The sequence below is a fragment of the Neolamprologus multifasciatus genome, chromosome 18, assembly GCF_963576455.1.
Source record: "Neolamprologus multifasciatus chromosome 18, fNeoMul1.2, whole genome shotgun sequence".
NCBI classification, from domain to species: Eukaryota; Metazoa; Chordata; class Actinopteri; order Cichliformes; family Cichlidae; genus Neolamprologus; species Neolamprologus multifasciatus.
The window spans coordinates 6,684,399-6,702,488 of NC_140456.1; the positions used below are offsets into that span (position 1 = coordinate 6,684,399).

The 18,090-nt window shown below is 39.3% G+C and overlaps 1 protein-coding gene across 8 annotated transcripts in view; it reads left to right on the forward strand.

Moving 5' to 3' along the window:
* Positions 1-17,294, forward strand: part of LOC146497242 (ATP-dependent 6-phosphofructokinase, platelet type-like) — a 33,888-nt gene extending 16,594 nt beyond the window's left edge. For 2 of the 8 annotated variants that reach the window (XM_085140361.1, XM_085140359.1), the window contains exons 11-23: positions 1,085-1,149; positions 1,488-1,557; positions 1,774-1,809; positions 3,433-3,579; positions 6,000-6,070; positions 7,075-7,162; positions 10,627-10,779; positions 13,103-13,267; positions 14,544-14,605; positions 15,234-15,345; positions 15,643-15,742; positions 15,847-15,952; positions 16,280-17,294. In XM_085140361.1, coding sequence (XP_084996487.1) covers positions 1,085-1,149; positions 1,488-1,557; positions 1,774-1,809; positions 3,433-3,579; positions 6,000-6,070; positions 7,075-7,162; positions 10,627-10,779; positions 13,103-13,267; positions 14,544-14,605; positions 15,234-15,345; positions 15,643-15,742; positions 15,847-15,952; positions 16,280-16,436 — 1,332 coding nt within the window. In that variant the 3' untranslated portion in view covers positions 16,437-17,294. Of the gene's footprint in view, positions 1-1,084; positions 1,150-1,487; positions 1,558-1,773; positions 1,810-3,432; positions 3,580-5,999; positions 6,071-7,074; positions 7,163-8,603; positions 8,757-10,626; positions 10,780-13,102; positions 13,268-14,543; positions 14,606-15,233; positions 15,346-15,642; positions 15,743-15,846; positions 15,953-16,279 lie in introns of all 8 variants that reach the window. The other 6 variants (XM_085140366.1, XM_085140363.1, XM_085140364.1 and 3 more) reach the window with 4 other exon arrangements.
* The last annotated feature ends 796 nt before the right edge of the window (positions 17,295-18,090 follow it).

Below are 18,090 nucleotides of genomic sequence, written 5' to 3' on the forward strand. Positions count from 1 at the left end.
TAAGAGATGAAACAGGCCTGTGTATGTTCTCAGTCAACCAGGTCATGGTAGTTTGGAGAATTTGAAGAAGATAAATTATCCTCTTCAGGTTTGTGAAAATGGAAACACATTTTGCTACTTCAGTTATAAAACAGCTGGCACAGAGGTAATTTCAACCCTCACTCCCACCTCAAGGTACCACAATAGCTCACATGATGGTGGGGGTGGGACAGGGTCTCACAGAGGTTTTACCCATTTAAGGAAATTGGGCCTCACCTTTTTCACACCTTGGCTCTATTATTCTATACTGCAGATTATGTAACAACCCACATGAACAATAATGGGTCTACGACCGTCAGGTTCTCCTCAAAAGGGACAGCCCCCAGTAGGGTTTAGTTACCTAGGTCTCTCTACCAGTTGTTTCAGAACTGAAAAAGTCTCTTGGATGAAAGGTGAAATGTCTACACAAACCTCAACAAGCCCATTTGCCTTCTTTTTTCAAGAACAAGAAACAAGAAAAAACTACTAACCTTGACATTTAGCATTTACCCGCTTAATGCAAGAAGATATAAAATAATTTGAGAAACATTTATTTTCTGGGTGAATTGCTGGGTTGCACACTGTGAAGCTCCACAGAAGAAACAAAGCAGTTTACAAATCAAACAGTGAAAGATTAATTTTATGCCAAAGAAAAATATGAACTTGATTCCTGGAAAAAAAAATAAAGATGTGAAGATTAATTTTAAAAATGACCTAAAATAACTACAAAAGCTTGAGAGTCTCTTCAAGCAATAAAGGTTGCTATTATGTTTGCCTCAAAAGCAACTATATAGTTGACAAAATTGTTTATTCATTGATTTTTTACAATTTTTATTCTTGCAAAGAAAGAGGTCTTAAAATAAACGTACTAAAGGGATGTAGCTGGAATTCAAAAAGAGATAAAATATGGCTTTCATGCCGTGAGACTGAAGCAGCTATAGTGCTGGGATCACTGGATCGAGGTGCTTTGAGTTTCCCATAACTCCAGACACTATTTACCTGCAATACAGTTAGCAGGCAGCACTGCCTCACCAGAAAAAAAATGCCCTGTTTTTTTTGTCATCAGACTCAAGAAGTACAGAAGGCCATGGATGAGAAGAAATTTGATGAGGCGGTCAGACTGCGTGGCAGGTATTTGTAAAATTCCACTACGCTGACATGATTAAACACCTGTAGGATTTGTTATGTTTATATATAACCAATCGACATATTGGTAGATTAAAAATACATAAAGTGCTTAAATGTTGCTCAAGCCAGGAGCACTGGTTTGAATGTTGCACATGATGTCTGACACTATACACAACACAGAAGTTGTGTATAGTACGTTTTGCGGTTTGACAGCATCCCACTTCCTGCTTATCTGTGTTAACATTGATCTCTTAATTACTCTAAATGTTTGCCCTGCTGCATTTACAGACCAGAATTCATTGTGGATTTTCCACATTGTTTAACTTTTTTTCCATCTGCAGGAGCTTCGAAAACAATCTGAGCACTTACCGACTCCTCTCATTTCGCAAGGCAGATTCTGAACTTCCAAATGTAAGTATTATCACTCTCAAATATTAACAGCTAAAATAATTTAATTAAACCAGTAAAATAATAACTACCATGTTTATTCTCCAAATGTGTCTTTCCACCAGCTGCTCTGAGAATTGTACATTAGCGTAAGGTATTTCCTGGTCAGGTGTATTGTGGGTGCTGCAGTCTTTTTGTGACACTAACACAGTCTGTCTTTCTATAACTGTCCATCCTGAGGGAGAGGAGGAGGCGGGGGATGAAGAGCAGATTGATGTATGTGATGAGTGAAAATGGGGCAGCTGAGCAGGCTTTTGATCAGCGTCTGAAGCTTCTGCAGGTGTAGGTCATACGAGGAGCTGCTTTGCAGTTAGTTTGACCATCTTATTCACTTTGGCTTCTAATAATCTTCCCAATGCTGAGATAAATATGTGTGGATTTTAGTTTCTGCTACTTACCAAGTCTAAAACTAATATCCACTTTATTTTAGTTGTTGTAAAATGGTGCCACAAAAGGACAGCGTCAGTGCTCTTCACCTGTCGTTCTGTCTGCCTTTGCTTATTTCCTCATGGCTCTGCTTGGATGCTTGGAATTAGAAATGTAGACATGCAAAGAGGTGCATTAGCGCTGCAGTGCAGGACTCCAACCAGCCCTGCTGCCAGGGATAAGGGCAATGAGGGTGTGATCTGCTTCAAATTGCTCTGAAGTAGTCTCCTTTATAGATGGGTTTTCACTGACTCTCAACTCAAACTGGACAGGCTCCAAGCTCTTTGTTTTATTCAAATATGGTTAGTGGTTGTTAAACGTAAAGCTTTCATCTGTTGAATATTCGTTTTTTATAATCTTTTTTTATCTCAGCATGTCTATGTTCTCCAACTGTTTAGTGCTGTCTGTATGCAGCAGCCAAAGATTTTTCAATCTTTGAAAAATGATGAAGAAATTGTATTTGATCAAACAGAAAATAAACGTAATCTGATTAGGCTTCAAAAACCAAGGTTTGATTCTTGGCAGTTTTTGATGCTGGTATAGTTTCTGCAGACACATTTCTGTATGACCTTACCGGGTATTGTAGTTTGATTCCACTTGTGCTTGCTAGACTTCAAAAACAGAGCAAACTGTGTGAGATTTGGTATTAAGCATTTATTGAGAGAGAGTTGGAAGCCTGTCCGTTTTGAGGTACTTCACGTCATATTTATATGTGTCATTAACCCAATTGAAAACAAGAACATTGCAGGCTCAGTTTATTATTGGAGCACAGCATAATGCATTCTGTGTTGTTGGGTGTATCCATATTGCATTTTGCAATGTGGACCACATGAACCCGAGTTTGACTTTGAAATAAGATCCCCTCTAAAGTTGGATTGAAAATTGTTTGGTAAGAGCACCATTTGCGTTTTTGCCAAATGATTCAAGACTGAATGGCAAGAAAACTGCTAAAAAATTTTGGTAAAATATTCATTTGACTGTTGATATTTTCAGTGGCTGTCATGACAAAATAGCTACTACTTCACTGCGTCTTTTAGCAGCATGTGGCTCATGCATGAAAGGCTATCACTGCCTGCTGCTGTGTGAGGCAGAGTCTCTCCTGATGACAGATGAAGCTGTGATTATGGCTCCATGACGTCCAAACTGAACCATTTCAGTCCAGTTTTTGTCCAGTTTGCCTCATGCCATGGAATTAATGGCATGACTGCATTGCCGGTAAAAGCTGCTCATAGATATATTCTGTGTTCGTACACTAAATATAGGAGTTGGGCCTAAAGTATGAATATGGTTTAAAATTTGAAAAAGCTTAAGGGTGCTACCACATATCACAGTACCATGGGGTTCTGCTTCCCTCACTGTAAGGTTAGTACTGAGTGTTACATGAGTGTGACTGGTGCTGTGTATCACCCACAGAGCTCCTTTAATGTGGCAGTAATGAACGTCGGTGCCCCAGCAGCAGGTATGAATGCTGCTGTTCGTTCTGCTGTCAGAGTGGGAATCACCGAAGGCCACAAAATGTTTGCTGTAAACGATGGCTTCGAGGGATTCTACAAAGGACAGGTGAGATTCAATGTACATAGTTGTCATTCAGCCAACTATGTACAAATATAGAGTTCCACGGATATCTGTTATTGGGCTTTCTCTTCATACCGTATGTTATTGAAAAACCGAATATAAGTTACAATTTCTATGCTGATGACACACTATTGTCCCTTTCATGAGACATGAGACAAAATCCTGATTTTGAAGGATTAGATTGGTTGAAAAGTGAAGCTGGGGTCCCTGACTAATAACCCCACTAAGTATCACAGTGATTAAAGAGCAGCTGCTTAATTGTAGATTCACTGTGACTGTCATAGCCAGTGACAAGATTGCATATTGCCAGCACACACCGTAAAAAAAAAATCCTAAAAAAAACAGTAATATTCTGGCAGCTGTGGCGCCAAAATAATACCATAAAATAACAGAAAATAACTTTCCCATGAAAATACGGTTATTTTCAGTAATGACAATACAGTTTGTTGCCCTAATTTTACATGGGATTTTGCCTTTTTCATGTGCTTTTAAACATTAAATTAGGAACAATTTAACAATTTAACGGCAATATGAATAATAATACTTAAATGTACAGAAATATACAGTTAACTTAAACAATAACAGACTGCATTCATGCAGCGCTTTATGAGACCCTCAAAGCGCTTTACAATTCCACTTTATAATTCCACTTTATAATTCCACTCAGGCCACCACCAGTAGGTGAAGTGTCTTGCCCAAGGACACAACAACCAAGAGTGTCCAAGCCAGGGCTCAAACCGGCAACCTTCTGATTACAAGGCAAACTGCCAACTCTTGAGCCACGATCAATAACAATAATGACTGTTTGATGTACAAAAAGTTTATATGAATCATTTTATATATTTTTCCATAGCATTACATTTGAATTTAACATTTCAATCTTTCAAATAATGGACAAATATTTGTGAAATTATGATGCATTTGTGAATGTATTTTAACAATCTAAATATGCATATGTACAGACAAATACATTTAAAAAGCAAGAAAATGATGTTTTATAACATTTACAGTGATTTTACGTTAATTTACATTTGAAATGTAAAATCACAGTCTATTTAGGTGAATTTAATGATATTCTACAAGAACAGTACAAAACTGTAAAATACACAGTAAAATAGTTTTATATTGCATCTTACAAAAATGCAAATGTCATGAAAGTCTTTATTGTTTAGAATTTAATTTAAAAAAAGTAAACATCTATATTCATTACATGTTAATTATTTCAAGACTTCAATCCAGTAGTTCAAATTATTAGAACATTTCCTAAGTTCAATCAAAAGCAAGAATTGACATACAGAAATGTCTAAATTCTGAAAACTATGGTTGCACTCTCAGTGGTCGGTTGGGGCTCTTTTATCGTGAACTGCTGCGTCAGTGCGGCATGGGGGTGGCAACGCTGAGGTGTTTTTGAAGACCAGGTTACTTTGATAGATTCTCTGTAGGGTTCAAGCCCGAAGAGTTCACTGAAAAGTCAAGCTGAGTAATAACATTGTCAGTAAATCATTTGATAGTTTGGATACAATGGGCAGATACTTTGTAAAAACAGTGGATCAATCATCACCAACACTTGCTGACAACATGACACATCACAGACTACAGAAACTCCACACTGGACTTCAAATAACTTTGATTCAGTGCCTTTCAACTCAGCCTTAATATTTTAAGATCTTAATTTCCAAATGAAATGAAAAATGTGCTTACAGAGAGCAATATGAACCACTGAGCATCAGCCTGGTCGTTTTTTTCTCCTCATCTTAGGTAAGCTGCCCCTGATGTTGTCATCAGGACAGTCGTATTTCCTTTCCATGGGAAGTGGGCTGGGGCTGGTGTTTCATGATGTTCTTGACTTGTACTTGACATTGTAGTTCCTCTCAATGCTGTGGTCATCCGTGTTGCTTCTGCACCTTTTCCTACCACACATTCCCATTTAAGTTCCATTAATGTATAATGCTTTAATACAGCGCTTGGTGAACAGCCAGCCTTTTCAGCAGTGGCCTTCTGAATCATCAGTCATCTTAATCATCAAATGGAGCTCACAACTTAGCTGTCATATATTTATACATTATAGAATATTTATTCATATGCCTGTGACTTTACTTGGTTTTTAATGCTTCATGGTTTTTTTTTTTATGTTTTTCCCACTTAGTCCTTGTATGATTTTTAACCATGTGAAGAGTTTCTAACTTCCCTCAAGTACAGTGAACATGAATGAAATTTCATTTAAAAAGCAGAAACTCTATCTCTGATGTTTTTGATAATTCAGACACTGACACAATAATTTTCAAGGGGGTGTTTATCTGGTAGATGGCTTTTTTTAATAGTCCCAGTGAGATCTGTGAACCTTTTCTGCCATGCATTAATTTGCTTTGTTGCGATACAAATGAGCTGCCTTTCTCTTTCATCAGATTAAGGAGATCAAATGGGGAGATGTTGGTGGTTGGACTGGCCAGGGTGGGTCACTGCTAGGGACAAAAAGGTAATCTGCTGCTTTATTATATACCTGTTATTATAAGCCTACATCATTTTTAAGTTTCCTCTTGATGAGGAAGGTTAAAAATGAGGTTGAGGTCGGCACTGACCCAGTTTTAGGTTTTTATGCATAAAGGTGCCATTTAAACTTGTTTATCGCATCAAGGCTTTCTGACTTTGTCAGGAACCTCTATTTAAACAAAACAAAATGAAAACAAAATTAGAAAATGTTCTGGTGAAAATTATGACCATTGTATTGTTACAGTTGGTTTCAACTCTGTTAAAACAATAATTAGTGCCAAAACTGAAATCGTAAACATACTGTGAGCTCACTAACACTGTCAGAGAGACGTTAGGGGCTTCTCTCTTCACCTTTTTGCCTCCTTCCCGGAGTAAAAAGAAAGTGGTAACATCTCTTGGATTGCAGTACCTCCTGGCTTACATGGCAGGCCAACTGCTGCAAATGTCATCAAAATGACCCTGTGATTTCCAGGTTTGCGTGACAAGAATAAGTGACAACTTCTTTTTATGCAAAAAGCAGCATCACGGGCTGTGTAATTCTGTGCATCGAATCGATAGAATTACACAGGAATGTTACTATAGTTAATAACATTGACATAAAAAATAAATAAAACTTATTTATTTTAGAGATATGTTACGTTACATTGCCACAAGTTTTTTTTTAATCTCTTGAGTTTAATTTGCTATAGTTTCGGAATGAAAATGAGAGGTGTGCTGCAAAAAGAAAGAGCCTGAGGGCCACAGGAAAAATATTAAAACCCATCTTTTCATGGATAAGGAAGCCTAACAAGATTATAAACAATTTGAATGATAAACCACTTTTTTGAGGGAACTTTTTGGTTGATTTAAGACACAAAACTATCCATTAACATAAAAGATAGTAACAGAAAGCTAACACAAGAGGAAGGTTAAATGCTTTAACATTAAATGTACATGATAAAGTGTTATCCCCTTTGCCTTTTTAATGACTAATCATTTTTTATGTGTCAGAACTCTTCCAGGAAAACATCTGGATAAGATCGCTGAGCAGATGAGGATTCATAACATCAATGCTCTGCTTGTGGTCGGAGGGTTTGAGGTATGTACAACCTTTCCTGGTTATTGCAAATTAAAGCATTTTGTTTGTAATCGCATTTTATCAATATTGTATCTCTGACCATTTTTTAATTATTTAGAAAACTACAATGAGGAAAAATCTTAAATTCAGCTATTGTTTCATTTAAAAAAAGCTACTGATAATGTAAAAGCAGAGTTATTGTGTAATGTAAAATGGCTAACCGTATTGTATCAGCATTATCAAGCACCGTCTCCCACCAGCATTTTACGATTGCCATGTGTTGTATTGCTCAGCATTTTCTGGTCCATTTGTTTCTCACCAATTTACCCAATTTGACATTTTAAATTTGCAAAACACATTTTCTATATTAATATTTTTTCAAAATATAATGAAGACATATTTAAATTTCTAAGGCTCTCTCCCTGTCTGTCCATGTGTCAGTATGAACTGTTGGCCAAGCTGCAAAGCCAGCATGTATATAGATAGATTTAATGATTTTCAGTACATTGAAATGGATGTTTATGGTATTTTGATGCTTTTCAACCTCTTTGTCCAATTGAGAGATTAAATGAAACCAGCATAAAACTTTTATTTTAACAAAGAACTTTAACAATTCAACCATGTCATTTAAAAGAAAAGGTTTTTGACTTTGGTAGCTTGGCCAAAAATGAACGTTGTCTCTGTCTTTGTCCTTTTATGTGAAGAGCTGCAACATTGACTTCCTGTGTGTGTCTCACTGCCCGTCATGATTGGCCTGGCTCTCTCCCCTTGGCTTCTCCTAACAGTACATTCCTCACAGACGTTTCTTCATCCCATCGCTGACTTTTCATTTCATACTCCATTTCTTGAGCTCCATCTCTCATCAGCAGATCCCTCTCACCTCAAAGCCGCCTCCTCCTTCACACCCACCACAAGTTAACTTATGATTCCTAAAGCAAACATGTTCAGATTATTAGTTTGCATGTATCATAGTTATGATTGGCTACAATTTTAGCTTTAATCAATATATAACAATAGAAGTAAAAGTAAATGTTATCCTAAGCCACTTTTAGTAATGCAGTGATTCTTTTTTACAGTAGTACCTAGCTCCTGCTGTAGCTGATGAAGAAATGAAACATCTTGCAGAAGTTGGTGAATAAAGTGAAACATTTGATTTCCATTAGACAAAATCAAAGCTGTGCAATGCTCAGCGTTTGGTGCTAGCCCATGAATCAATTAGTGGACTATACTCCATTTTATAGTAGATAATATCTTCTTCTCGAGTGTAGTATGGATTTTGGACACACCTTTGCTATCTCCAGTAAGTTCCCAGCTCTTCCTGTCATGTTTTTTCCCTCAAAACTCACCTGTGTCCTCTTGTCCACTGCACCTTCAAAGTCCTGGGGATTAGATCTCTTCACTTTTCCCCCACTTGTGTGTACATACTCAATGACCACTAAGACGCTGGCTCTCACTACTGCAGGCTTACGTGGGATTACTGGAACTCGCTGCTGCACGGGACAAATATGAGGAGCTCTGTGTGCCCATGGTTATGGTCCCGTCCACTGTCTCCAATAATATACCCGGTTCAGACCTCAGCATTGGTTCAGACACTGCTCTGAATGCCATTACTGATGTAAGTGTGGCTGGGCTAGAGAGAATGTATGTGTGTGTGTTTGTAGACTTAACACACATGCACAGAGTTCGGGATTTGCTGATTGCCAGCTCGCATCCTTGCATTAACAAGCAGTAGGTAAGATTTAGTTCACAAGTCAAGACAGTTTAGATCTTTTTACAGGATCCATTTGTTTTCTACTTTAAATTCAGAAATTGAAAATATATTATTGTTATTGTTTCTTATTTAGTATAAATTGTCGAAAATTGGTTCTTAATCTTGTGCATGGGCTTAGAGCTGCCATTAATTGAATCTTGTCAGTTTAGCAGTAGAGACAAAAAAGCCAGATTAAAAAACAAATATTTGAAATTCTGACCTGCTCATTGGTTCGCTCTGAAATGAAATCAGCTGTGCCTGGGTAAGATTTTTAACTTCAAGTTTTCACTTTGAAGTGCCATAGTTTCACTAACTGAAACTCAGGTCACATGACAGAGACATTTTAAGTGCTCTGTAATGTTTTGTGTAAACGCTGGCCTCCCGCTTAACAACCAAACTTGTGTTTTTGCAGAACTAAATGGAAAGTACAGACTTACTGCTTTCACATAAACACAACCGTAAGATAATAGAAACAAGACCTTACAGTTAGGACAGGCAACGCATACTATGCCAAATAACTCAGCTCAGTTTAGCTGATGCAGACATTAGACTGTTAATAATCAGCATGAAGTACGGTAGAAAACACTTGGTGCTGGATGCGGGCTGGTCAGCAGAGGTCCCAGGTAAGTGTTAGGGCATGCAGTGGTGTGTTGTGGCATGCTCTTGGTGCGTGACCCTGGCGTGTTCATGCGGTCTTCTGTGTGTTTTGTAAAAGGCAGATAACTAGACAGCAGGAAGGTTCAGTCTAATGGGAACACTGTTTGCGTTTGGGAAGTAAGTTTGTTTGCTGCATAACTGAATGTGGTCTGCATCGTAGTTCCCATTGTTCTTATCTGAGAAAGCCTTTCTTGTCTTCAGACAAAACAAAAAAAACCCAAATAGAAATAAAAAAAACTTCCTCTTTGCTTCTTGAACATAAAAGGAAACGTTACCCGAAGGCCTCTGGAGTCTCACCTCGCAAGCTTTATCTTGTCGCGTCGACACTGTTACACGTCAACCACGATGCAACCCCTCTTCCTCATTCCATTTACTCTCAGCCAATGAGAAGCCAAAGTCCCCCCAACTCCTGGAGAGAGCCAGCCAGTTGCACACACTACAGGACACACACACATGCACACACACGCAGAGCTGCATATTCATGGTCTCATTGGAGTTAAAGTTACTTCTTTATCTTGTATCCTTCCTTTTAAAATGCTAACCCTTAAAGTTGCAGCAGGTTATAATTTCAAACATTTTGGAGGTTTGTAAATATTGTACAGTGTATAGTAGACCATCTTTAAAGAATTATATGTCATAAAATGGGAAATTAAAACTATTCAGAATTTCAGGGTAACAAGCTTTTCCTGTCAGGATGAGAAGGAACACCTTAGTGATTTCATGCTGATGATTGTCTGTGCAGCAATGGGTTTATCTCTACATCACAGACACTCCTTTCCAACATAAAAACCTGACAGATCAGACAAATATGGGCTGGGCTGTTTATGTTTAAAAAAGCTGCTAGTATGAAACAGAAAAGTGCATTCAATGGTGTTTTTATAAACTATCCATCCATCCACGGTGATATTGCAACTTGGCATTTGATTAGCAAACAGCTTTAGCTATCATGATAATGAAGGATACAAGACAAGGGAGTCACTGGGCACCATGAAGCAGCCACTAAAGGACACACTGGCATTTTTAGATGTGTAGTCTTCCCCCTAGTGGTCTAACTCCATATTACGGCTACCGTCATCAGGCCTTTGAGTCCATTCTGCAGCTGTATGTGGCCCGGGCTGACCACGAGGAGTTTTGCATCCCGATGTGCATATTGCCTGCCACCATTAGTAACAATGTGCCTGGCACTGACCTCAGTCTTGGAGCTGATACATCCCTCAACGCCATTGTGGAGGTAAGGGCCCAACAAAGGAGATGAGGGGAGATATTAAGAGCTACAGATATGCTGAAGTGTTACCGTTAATAAAAATTGGGTTTAAAAGTGTCAAAACTGTTGTTGTTCACACAAATCCTAAAATAAAGACAGCTCGATCAGCACACAGCAGATGTTGCTTATGTGCCTCGTGCATTAATATTGGTTTGTTGTATTTGAAATATGACGATTTTATTATCTTCCGTTACCATCCAGGAGGATGTAGAGAATGTACTTTATTATTTATTCAGTATGTACAAAAACAAGGCAAAGAGGGCAAAGAAAGTACAGCAAAGAGTTGGTTAACTGGATCCAGTCCTGCAAGGTGCAGTCATTTGAACTATGCACTCCAATTCATCTACTAAAACTTTAAGAGATGAATGAGTAAACAGAAGTAAAAAAACCCGAGTGTCAGTGAGTACTTTTTTAAATTTCTGCTTGAATAGCTGAGATGGCACGATGCATGTCAGTGACTGTTCCTGTGTTTTGTTGACTGTGTTGATTATTTCTGGCCTCTTGTGCATTTGGTAGCAGATGGGTGAAGCCAACCAACAAGACAGGTTTAAAATAAGAGTGTTTTTGAGAAGGTAAATAGGAAAGGACATTGCAGCGTCCTCATCTGGAAGCCTTCACTCATCTGATTAGACTAAAGGGAAGCACAGGTTGACTCTGATGGCCAATTTACGAGTTCTTTACAGTCTCCTTTGTTCTTTATTTAACTTGGGAAGAAAAAAACCCTCTCAGGCTAAGCCCACACTAATGCGCATCGTTTTTCTCCGTTTTGGCCTCCTGTCCACACTGAGAAGGCGTTTTCTATGATGGAAAACGCAGCGGTTTCAAAATGCATACATTTGGAAACGGTGCTTTGGCGTTGCAGTATGGACAGCAAAAACGCAGACTTTCTAAACACATGTTAGTCATATGATGCAGTCATTTGACCAATTAAACTAAGATAGCGGAGGGCATTATACAGCAGTTGTTTTGTTTGCTCTGAATTTTGACAGCCCTATTAAAGATTAATATCAGTTTGTACCTGCTCCAGATAGCTTTTCCTCAAATTCTTTAAAATTCTTTAACTCGCTTTTTCAACTTTGTACTTTTGTGTTACTCGCAGCAACAACTCCACCTCATTGTTAGTCCATTTAAAAAAACTCTGTGCTTTTCCTCAACATTCTGCCGCGAGCCGGTGTCGTGCCAAAGTAGGTATCCCTGACAGAATTTGTTTCCCCTGTGCTGGCAGCACGCAGGAAGTACTGATGTTTTCATTTTGTGAAAAAGTTAGTATCGTTACATTACCATTCAGTTTGAGGGTTACAAAGGAAAACAACAGAAAATTATATATATATTTGTATCAGATGGGATTATTTTAATAAACCATTAACATTTTGGCGGATAACTATTTTTATTCTCCTGTAACTTTACTATATAAAGAGCTAAATCCTTCAAAGTTTCAGGAGTAATGCGTCATAATAAGCAGTGTTTGTGAACGAAAAATCAGTAATGTGGGATACTGTTTGTCCGTGCGTTTCACACATGTACAGTACTGGGACTTAAGCGTTTTCGGCCGTTTCAATGTGGACGCAGAACTCTGTGAAAACGACTGAAAACACTCGTGTGGACGCAGAGCGTTGTCAGACGAAAATGCCGTTTTCAAATCTGTCCGGGCTAGTGTGGACGTAGCCTCAGTCTGCAACCGTTTACATCAGGGGTGTCAAAATCATTTGCATACCGTCTAGTTTCACCTCAACTGGGCGAGGCTTGAAATAAAATCACAGCAGAGTAACTCTTTTGCTGCAAATGTTCTGTACATCCTGAAAATATTTGCATTTAATAAATCCTCCACTTACAAAACTGATGATAAGGTGTCCGAAGAAATAAGCACATTTTTAGCCTCATGCCCTGGTCTGTCCACATGCAGCCAGTCGACTGCCACCTTAAATAATCAGATAAATTAGTTTCAGTGTGGTATGACAGGCTGTAAAATAAATGACTGGACTGAGTTACTGAGTCAATCTGTGCATCTCTAAGGACACTCAGCTATTTTATGTATTTTAAAGTAGAGCTGATGCAGATTTCTTTTCTTTTTAATTTTATTTTACAAAGTGATGACATATTTACCAGTTTTCACCCACAATCAAAAAGCTTAGATGTTTGCACACAAATCCTTCTTATATTATCAGGATAAATCAAATATTCCTGTCAGCTCTACTTGTGTGTACAGTGTGTTTTGCATTTGCATGCTCTCCGCGTGAACATATTTTTCTTGTTTAATGATTGTATAATGTTTTATGTGTGTGTGAATCAGACGTGTGATCGCATCAAACAGTCAGCTAGTGGCACCAAGCGGCGAGTGTTCATCATTGAGACAATGGGGGGCTACTGTGGCTACCTGGCCACCGTGGGTGGTCTGGCTGCAGGCGCCGACACTGTCTACATCTACGAGGAGCCATTTGACATCCGTGACCTTCAGGTTAGAGAGAAAAAGTCTGTATCCAACAGAAAATGCCTTATTTTCATGTCTCCTCTCATCATCAGAAAATACCAAGACCTTTTACTCTCTCGATGACTCTTATAGCCACGATTCCTGTCAAGTCTTTTTTGTTCCATTTAAGTTATTTTTTGTATGTTTCATGACTGGATTTTATTGGTAACAACATTTATGAGGGCGACAGCATAAATATTCAGGATTCAAACTGCTCCTAATCCTCCGTTTCACACGGCTTTTTTATTTTTGGGCTCTGTATGATGTCAATAAGAACAGAAATTCCTAATATGGTCATCTCAGCCACACAACTGTGAGCCCCACCCACATAATGTTCAAGCTTTCTATCTACGACAGGCAGCCAGTTAGAAGAAAGTTGGCTAAAAAAGGGCTTGTTTTGAAAAATCAGGGCATCCGTCCACTGTCTTCTGTTGCAGGGCTAACACAGACTTCCAGCCAACCCTGAACTGGATTATGAATCAAGAGTTCAGAATAAGCGATATAGAGCTGGAAATGAGCCTAATACCTTTCACTACATTGCACATTTCCATCCTTAGCAGTAGTGGAGCAGACTGATCGCAGTGCAGAAGCTTCAGTTAGTCAATTAGTGCCTCTGCCTGGATGTTTCAGGGCTGTGCAGGTGACCCAGATTATAGCAGTGCACATGAAGCAACTTATTAATAACCTCTGAGCTGCATCAGTCATTCAATGACAGACAGATCTCATCAACACAGATCAGGTCAGGGAGATTAAAGACGTCAGGACTATTATTGTTTACAATGTTCCTGTTACATACACTTTTAATATTAATTGTCTCTTTATTTATTTTGTCTGTGTATGTTTTACTTAATTTTAATCTAACAATGTTGAGTTCTTTAAGCTCTGTAAATTTTGTTAAACTAATTTTCTTTTTAAAAAGTCTGGGCGCAGTGCACAATTTAGTTTTTTATGAAGTCTGCCTTTGCATATGAACTATAACTAGTACGTGTCACAAAGAATTTCAACCATAAAAATGCATGAAAAGGTAAAAAACAAACACTTTTTCAGTGATCACAATGAGAAGCAGTAAAAAGCGCATGTGTGTGGTGTCGTAAACCTGCATTTCTGATGCATTAACCCTCTTGGGCTCACCAGCTAGGTAAAAGACAAGATATGGCGCCCCTTGGTGGTGTAAATGTTACCTGCAGCTCTTCACTCTGCAATGAGAGACTGAAGAGTGAGAGTTGCTCTTGCAGGTTTAATGTGAGAGACTCTGTGTTTTCAGGCCAACGTGGAGCATCTGACAGAGAAGATGAAGACGAGCATCCAGAGGGGACTGGTGCTCAGGTGAGGCTAAACACTTTCATTCTTTAAAGTTACATTTAGATGCATTACCTTACACAAGCCTGTGGGATTCGTTGTATGGACCTGTGCGTACGTGTGCGATGAACAAAAAATGCAAAATGCTCTATTTTTAAATGTCATCTGCAGTGCGCTATTTGTAAATAAGTGTTTCTCAATTATGTATATAAAACCGTTTCGGCAAATAAAAGATTTTTGATTAACCTTACACTTTATTTCATGTCCTCTATTGAGGTTATTTTAGTCCACTGCACCACCATGCTGTTGGAAATTGCTCCCAGCAGGACGGAGGTCTGTGGAAATAGGACAAACGTTGTATTTTGAACCGAGTGCAGGTGACATTGTGTGCCTGCATAATTTCATTATTTTAAGATGCCCTCAAACATAGTGGTGCATCACAGCATCTCTGTGCATGCATGCAGTGAAAAGCAGAGCCTGGATGAAGGGTATATGAACACTGGTGTGTGGAGACTTAGCAGCCTGGTGACTCTGTGTCCTCTGTTAGTTGATAAATGAGTTCAGGCATTATTTAGAGCATCTTCTTTTAAGGGAGCACTTGTTATTTGGTGAAGCGATCCCTTAACCGGCTTGTTGCCCTTGTGCTGTGTTTTAGAAATGAGAACTGCAACGAGAACTTCACCACAGATTTCATCTACCAGCTTTACTCTGAGGAAGGGCGAGGAGTGTTCGACTGCAGGAAGAACATCCTTGGTCATATGCAGCAGGTTGGCCACGTGCACAAATAAATGAACGCGATGCTGTGCTGCATATGTTTATCAGCAATGATGACAATGTGTGATGCAAGGAGCCAAATCCACAAAATATCTGCTATCCTTTATCCATCCATCCTGTCTATCTGGGAGATATTGCAGACATTACTGTGTAGAGTTATGTTGCTAAACAAGTGATCAAATTATAGTTTAACAGAAAAGTGCACTTAACATAATTTTAGATACTAGACTTGTGATATTTTATATGTAATGTCCTTATTTTGAATAAATATGACTTTTTTTCCATGTCAGGGAGGAGCTCCATCTCCCTTTGACAGAAACTTTGGTACCAAAATTGCAGCCAAAGCCATGCAGTGGATCACCCGGACACTCAAGGAGTCCTACAAAGGAGGCAAGCACATAAATGTGACACTTGATTCCAGCAAGGATGCAGAACATTTACGTGTGAAATTGCTTTGCCGCAGTTACAAAAGCTGATGCTTCTCTTCATTGCAGGGAGAGTGTTTGCAAACTCGGAGGACACCGCATGCCTGCTGGGGATGCGTCGCAGAACTCTGGTCTTTCAGCCTGTGGCGCAGCTCCGGGACGAGACAGACTTTGTGTAAGAAGATTGTTTAATATCTGTAGCAGTGCAGCTCACAACCCTGAGTAAGTAAGCTCACAAGCTGAGCTTACTTACTGTGTGAGAGGAAAAATGTTTTAGAGGACCATTTGCATAGTTAACATAGTCTTTAACATAGTTAAAAGCAAAAGGTAGTGCTAATGCATCTGAACCAGATTATTAAGAACAAACCTGGAAAATATTCTGACCCAATTCCTCTAAAATTCTCTGAAGCAGCGGTCCCAGGCCTTTTGTTTTAATCTTGCTTTAAAGATCTCTGTGGTTAAGAAATAGTGTAGAGAACATTTGTCTATTCTCTACTTTCAGTCACAGGATCCCTAAGGAGCAGTGGTGGCTGAAGCTCCGTCCTCTAATGAAAATCCTGGCCAAGTATAAGACAAGCTATGACGTGTCCGACTCCGGGCAGCTGGAACACGTGACGCGGGTCCGACCCAAAGACAGCAACACCTCAACGGCCATCTGAACCGCCTCACTTCCACACGCAGAGCTTCACTTCAACAGGACAACAGCTTCACAAAACAGTGACGGCTACTCGCTCACTGACTGATCAGCTGCTGACTGGCTGCAAATACGTTAAGGTAGATTATAAAAGATAGGTTATTTTAAAAGCTCTATTGAATGGTAAAGTCACGGCACTTTTCAGAGGGGATTCTATATTATGGGTCATGGGATTTGAGATTCTATTAAGTAGTATGAACTTCCTAGCAGCGCTAATATTTTATTTTATAGATCCCTAAAAGTATTATATAAGTAAACACACATATATGGACCCTGTTCATTATGTACTGTATAAGTATTTAGATTTTATCCCCTAAAGAGTAGCTATATCTAATTTTATTACTTGAAGATATGTAGCTGAGCAAATGTTGTGTAAACACAGCTTGGCTGAAATCCGGCTTTTGTCACCTTTACCTTGTACTGCACTTTGAGCCCCATATTTAATACGACCCCCTAAAGCTGCTTATACAGAGAGAATATATTTCACGAGGATCACATGCTTTCAAAGCATGTTGGCCAGGGTGATTATAAAATGTTGAATCTTGAAGGATGTTTTTCTTCTGGGGGTTTTGGGACAAGCTGGTTGTGTGTCCTGTCACCTGCTAATTGTGTGTTTGTTGTGTTGTTGCCTTTGCTTTTTGTATCCACCCTGGGCGTTGTGTCTGGCATCTTGTAGTGGTTATCTGTAAGTAGGGTCCAATTGGCTGTTGCTGTAGCTCCTCAGTGAGACGGAGAGTGTCTGAGACTACGCAACATTTATGTGCTGGCAGTGTGACGTGTTCTTTCACAGAGTAATAAAGCATTTATTGTGTTGAAACTGTAACTGTTTTGTGTTATTGTATCTCACTTTTATGTGGTTGGCTCTTTGTATTTGTTTGATGGGAGGAGCCTGAGATGTTGATTGTTGGATTGAGGTCATAAATTAAATTGTAATGTTGTGCAACTTCACACAGACACCAGTATAACTTCTATCCATTCATTTGGACAGGGGCTTCAAAATATCTGCAGCCATCTTGGTAAAGCAGTAACTAGCAGAACCATGAGATTTACTTTGGTTTAAGTACTCTGGCAGGAAGTAATTCTGTAAAAAACAGTAAATTACCAGGACAATGGGGACACTGATTGTGGAAAGAGACCATCCATCCATCCATTCGCTTCAGCTTATCCTTTTCAGGGTCGCGCGGGGCGCTGGAGCCTATCCCAGCTGTCATAAGGCGAGAGGCGGGGTACACCCTGGACAGGTCGCCAGTCTGTCGCAGGGCTAACACACAACGACAGACAACCATTCACACTCACATTCACTCGCAGTGGCAATTTGGATTATCCAGTTAACCTATCCCCACAAGCTGCATGTCTTTGGACGGTGGGAGGAAGCCGGAGTACCCGGAGGGAACCCACGCAGACACGGGGAGAACATGCAAACTCCACACAGAAAGACCCCGGCCTGATGGTGGAATTGATCTCAGGACCTTCTTGCTGTGTGGCCACCGTGCTGCCCACTGCCTACTGTTAAAACTACCTTTAAAGTATTTGAGCCCGGGCAGAAATATTACACAAGTATCTTAAATGCTGGACCAATTAAGTCAATATTTGGGGAAACTAATTTCTTTCCCCCAGGA